The sequence below is a fragment of the Notolepis coatsorum genome, assembly GCF_963971535.1.
Source record: "Notolepis coatsorum genome assembly, chromosome: 14".
Classification (NCBI taxonomy): Eukaryota; Metazoa; Chordata; class Actinopteri; order Aulopiformes; family Paralepididae; genus Notolepis; species Notolepis coatsorum.
In genome coordinates this window covers 70,210,208-70,216,207 of record NC_140178.1, presented here as the reverse complement: position 1 = coordinate 70,216,207, position 6,000 = coordinate 70,210,208, and the positions used below count along the sequence as shown (strand labels likewise).

Sequence of the window (6,000 nt, the reverse complement as noted above, 5' to 3'; positions counted from 1 at the left end):
CCCATGCATTCCTCATCGACCAGAGACACAAAATACCAAAAGAGAGGGATAGTTAGAAAGCCCATCCTTTGGTCCACCGAATGTTATTATCATCATAACCCCCCCCCCCCCCCCCCCCTTACACACACACACACAGTTTGGAGACAGCGGAGGAGACTTGGAGAGACACGGTGGCCATTTTGTGGACTGAAGCGTCTGGGTCATTCCTGCTTGGGGTTCGAGTGGAGCCATTGGTAAAACACAAAGTGGTGGCAGAGCCAGAGGACGCCAGGCTCAAAACGACTGTAGTGCTTGGCCCGATCTTCAAACGGTCCGCTTCCCAGAGCTCTTTATCTGAAATGACCACAAACCCCCTAACTACTCTTTACAGTTCAAACAGGGGGCTTTGATGGAGAGAGAATAATGCTGAGCAGCGATGGGAGGATTCAAGGTCTCTTGACTTTGGTTTAAAGTTACGGCGGCTAATCTTTCCCCGACATGCGTGTTGTGGTAAAAAAAAAAAGAAGAAAAACAAGACCAATGGCATGACCTCATTTAATTGACGGATTCATTAACAGGTATTTGATGAAGATGAAAAAAAAGAAAACAATGCACAGACTGCAAAAACAAGCATGACAAAGAAGAATGATCAAAAAAATAAATAAACATACTTTAATAACCATGTTAATGTGGTGTGTTTTGATATGGATGGCACATTCACAATTGAAAAAGAATAATGTATATAATAAAAAGGCAATTTCCATACACCAAAATGGAACTGTAAAAAACAAAATCATACAGGAGTGGTTAAAAAAAAAAAAAACATTATTTAAAAAATGATTTGACTGCCAACACGACAATGTAAACAAAAATCTGGTAACAAATAAATAGTGTTCACAATGGATCAAACCATGACAGATACAAAACTGAAGGTGATTTGGTCCCAACGGCAGGACAGTCGTGTGAAATGCCCGGTAAACAGTCAGTCAGTGATGCTCACATCTCGATCAGACGCCTGATCCTTCATGTCCGGATGGAGGGCTTCGCTACGGCACTCCATGGTCACCTGTGTAACGGGAACGGACACAGAAGGATCATCGCTGTAAGTTAGCCCAGTGAGAGTATGTATAAAAAATAAATCATTCTGGTCATAGGTTTCACTCTCTCCATTGTTATCTAGACACCCACTGTGTGATTGATTGATTGAAAATTGTATTAACAGATTGCAGAATGGGTACAATACAGTACGGCTCAATACACACAATTGTTAAGGGGATGCAGACCAGAGAAAGACTTTCATCTTGTTTACATCAGGGTCCCCCATTTTAAATTCATCATAATATATATGACACACACAACATACAGACATACAGATATATCATGACATTTATGACATACAGATATACAGTATTGTTATGTATACAGTTACGGAATTTTGTACTAAATCATTGCTATAATAACAATGGAAATCTTCTCAAATGGTCGTCCCTCTGCCCAACATCTTCTAGAAAGGGGGTCCCTGGCCTACATGTACTGGAACCACACTGTCTCTGTATGACTGCTATCCATGTGAAGAGTAACATTGGTCTTATAGGAGACTGACGGGCCTCAGAGATGAGCGTCGAGATGTGATCATCAGCATCATTTGACTAGGGCCCGTTATCGCCGGGGACATATAGATGCTTTCCATAAAGCCATGACATGGCTCTTGACAGTATGATTACGGATGGAAGGCAAATCAATCAATCAAAGTTATGCTTTGAAGAACACACACATGCACGCTCCCACATGAACACACACACGCACGCACGCACGCTCCCACATGAACACACACACGCACGCACGCTCCCACATGAACACACACACGCACGCACGCTCCCACATGAACACACACACGCACGCACGCACGCTCCCACATGAACACACACACACACGCACGCTCCCACATGAACACACACACGCACGCACGCTCCCACATGAACACACACACGCACGCACGCTCCCACATGAACACACACACACGCGCACGCACGCTCCCACATGAACGCACACACGCACGCTCCCACATGAACACACACACACACGCACGCACGCTCCCACATGAACACACACACACACGCACGCTCCCACATGAACACACACACGCACGCACGCTCCCACATGAACACACACACGCACGCACGCTCCCACATGAACGCACACACGCACGCTCCCACATGAACACACACACACACACACGCACGCACGCTCCCACATGAACGCACACACGCACGCACTCACACACAAACAAACACAAACTCTCACCTCCGGCTGCGACAGACATCTAGATCCTCCTGTAGCAAAAACGCTCTCTTCTGGAGGGAATTGACCTACAGGACAGACAGACAGTCTGAATATTAGTACAGTAGCAGATTAGATACAAAGAAAACACCCAACACACAATTGAGATTCACTGGTGGCTCTGGGGGTGGCAAGGTAAGGTAATGATCTAGTGCACAAGTGCTAGGTTACTGGAACAGGGGGAGGAGGCTGGTATGAGGACTTAGGGTGGTTTGAGGTTTTGGGTGAAAGAGGTTAGTTAAGCAGAGAGAGGGGGGGGGGGGGTGCAGGAAGAAAGGCTTGGTTGTTGAGCGAGGAGGTCAGGACAGCAGGGGTTGAGGGGTCAGGAGATTAGGCCACAAGGTTAGGGCACAAGGGGACAGAGGGGAGATTATGAGCCAGAGGTTATAGGGGCACGGCAGTAGGAGGCCACACTTAAGACCATTCTTATGTTTGGCTACAAGGTACCAGTTTATTTATCAAGTGTCACTGACTGAATGAGAAAATAAACCCCATCTACGTTTACAAGGCATCAGGAGCCCAGCGGCACAAGCAGCGCTGAGCCCACAGACTCCTCACTGTTCTGGAACTACTGTCCTACTGGAGTCTGGGGTAGAATCCTCACTGTTCTGGGACTACTGTCCTACTGGAGTCTGGGGTAGAATCCTCACTGTTCTGGGACTACTGTCCTACTGGAGTCTGGGGTAGAATCCTCATTGTTCTGGGACTACTGTCCTACTGGAGTCTGGGGTAGAATCCTCACTGTTCTGGGACTACTGTCCTACTGGAGTCTGGGGTAGAATCCTCATTGTTCTGGGACTACTGTCCTACTGGAGTCTGGGGTAGAATCCTCACTGTTCTGGGACTACTGTCCTACTGGAGTCTGGGGTAGAATCCTCATTGTTCTGGGACTACTGTCCTACTGGAGTCTGGGGTAGAATCCTCACTGTTCTGGGACTACTGTCCTACTGGAGTCTGGGGTAGAATCCTCATTGTTCTGGGACTACTGTCCTACTGGAGTCTGGGGTAGAATCCTCATTGTTCTGGGACTACTGTCCTACTGGAGTCTGGGGTAGAATCCTCACTGTTCTGGGACTACTGTCCTACTGGAGTCTGGGGTAGAATCCTCATTGTTCTGGGACTACTGTCCTACTGGAGTCTGGGGTAGAATCCTCACTGTTCTGGGACTACTGTCCTACTGGAGTCTGGGGTAGAATCCTCATTGTTCTGGGACTACTGTCCTACTGGAGTCTGGGGTAGAATCCTCACTGTTCTGGGACTACTGTCCTACTGGAGTCTGGGGTAGAATCCTCATTGTTCTGGGACTACTGTCCTACTGGAGTCTGGGGTAGAATCCTCATTGTTCTGGGACTACTGTCCTACTGGAGTCTGGGGTAGAATCCTCATTGTTCTGGGACTACTATCCTACTGGAGTCTGGGGTAGAATCCTCATTGTTCTGGGACTACTGTCCTACTGGAGTCTGGGGTAGAATCCTCATTGTTCTGGGACTACTGTCCTACTGGAGTCTGGGGTAGAATCCTCATTGTTCTGGGACTACTGTCCTACTGGAGTCTGGGGTAGAATCCTCATTGTTCTGGGACTACTGTCCTACTGGAGTCTGGGGTAGAATCCTCATTGTTCTGGGACTACTGTCCTACTGGAGTCTGGGGTAGAATCCTCATTGTTCTGGGACTACTGTACTGTACTGTACTGTACTGGAGCCTGGGGTACATTCCTTTCTGTGGGGGGGGGGAACCTCAGGAAAACTTCTAGCGTTTCATTTGGCGCTTCACTCCAGTGCAGTATATATGCTAAAACCTCACTGAACTGTGGTCGGATGCTGAGAGAGAGAGAGAGAGAGAGAGAGAGAGAGAGAGAGAGAGAGAGAGAACCCCCCCCCCCCCCCGCCACTTTTTTTTCTTCAATGTAAAAATAATGCGCTGTAATGTGCAAAACCCGAGACGTCGTCGATGAGAGGGGAGGCCGTTCTGGTCACGAATTACATCGTATAAACATATCCGATCACAGGGCTGCGGTCTGCGCACTGAAAAGGGATCTCGGCTGAGCTATTCGAAGCAGGCGCTGGTTCGAGAAGATCACCCGACCCAGCTTCCCCCACCCCCTCCCCCACTCTCTGCAACAACGTGTTGTATCGAGGGCCCCTCTCTCTCCGCTACAGAGAAGCCTCTTTTGTTTACATTGTAAATGCGGAGGAACTGAAAGCCCTTCGCCGCAATTCCATGTCGAACAAGGCCCAGAGAAACTAATAACAGACAGGGTTCCGAGAGGCTCCAAGGCCGTACTAATGTGGTCGGGGGGGGGGGGGGGGGACTGTGTGATCTGATGGAGAGATGGAGAGAGAGAGGTAGAGAGAGAGAGAGAGAGAGAGAGCGAGAGCGAGAGAGAGAGAGAGAGGAAGAGAGGAAGAGAGAAAGGAGGGGGCTTCAAAGAGGAGTGGAAGCATCCAAAATGAAAGCCACGTCTATGATCTCGTGCTACACCACCACCGCCCACCACCCCTTCTCTTTGGTGTAGTCCAAACAAATCAAGCAAACAGCCCTGACATGCATATTCATGCTGAGTGTGTGGGTCGACTTTCTGATGGTTTTGATCAATTTGTATCTGGAGAAAGAGAGAGACATAGGGATGGAGAGAAAGCGAGAGAGACATATGGAGACAATAGCAGCTCAAGAAAAACTAGGGACTTTGAAGTTTTGCAAATTAATCATATTTTTTTTATTTTTTTTTAACTGCCCGCAGACCCAAATTCTGACAGGCCTTTTGTGCTGTCACTCCTAATTCCACCAACACTGGTCTTATGTAAGGCAACGTTATCTCTTAAAAGGGGGACATCACTCAATTTAAGAATTCATACAAGTCATTCCTATTGTCTCGGACAGTTCATATAAGTTATTCCTATTGTTTCGGACAGTTCATATAAGTTATTCCTATTGTTTCGGACAGTTCATATAAGTTATTCCTATTGTTTCGGACAGTTCATATAAGTTATTCCTATTGTCTCGGACAGTTCATATAAGTTATTCCTATTGTCTCGGACAGTTCATCTAAGTTATTCCTATTGTCTCGGACAGTTCATCTAAGTTATTCCTATTGTCTCGGACAGTTCATCTAAGTTATTCCTATTGTCTCGGACAGTTCATCTAAGTTATTCCTATTGTCTCTGACAGTTCATCTAAGTTATTCCTATTGTCTCGGACAGTTCATCTAAGTTATTCCTATTGTCTCGGACAGTTCATCTAAGTTATTCCTATTGTCTCTGACAGTTCATATAATTATTCCTATTGTCTCTGACAGTTCATATAAGTTATTCCTATTGTCTCTGACAGTTCAATCTATATTTGTGAATTTGTGAACAACTCATCTCCCAAAAGAGGTTGTGTGGAAAGATGATTGGTTGAGGTGATAGTGAGGGCACTCTGGGTAGTTTTCTGGGAATAAGGGTACATTTCTTCAGGTTCAGAACTGATAATACTACTGTACCATGAAGCTGATTTGGTATAAATCCTATATTACGAGTAAATTAGTTTGAATATGGCCACCAGTGATGCCATCTGGGACATTGGATCCTGGTGATAATTACAGCTCAATGAAATGAAAAGGTAGCAGTCCCTATAAGACAAGGTATTGCTATTCTTTCCTCAACATCATTTCATAGAGCTGTGATTGACACAACACAAGTA

The 6,000-nt window shown here is 46.4% G+C and overlaps 1 protein-coding gene across 1 annotated transcript in view; it reads right to left on the bottom strand.

The window, feature by feature from the left end:
- Nucleotides 1–794: 794 nt before the first annotated feature.
- cep112 (centrosomal protein 112) overlaps nucleotides 795–6,000 on the bottom strand; it is a 395,959-nt gene continuing 390,753 nt past the window's right edge. Inside the window, exons 26-27 of the mRNA XM_084329136.1 lie at nucleotides 2,284–2,348; nucleotides 795–1,045 (exon numbers count right to left, since the gene is read on the bottom strand). Of these exons, the coding sequence (XP_084185262.1) occupies nucleotides 1,042–1,045; nucleotides 2,284–2,348 (69 nt within the window). The 3' untranslated portion in view covers nucleotides 795–1,041. The remainder of the gene's footprint in view (nucleotides 1,046–2,283; nucleotides 2,349–6,000) is intronic.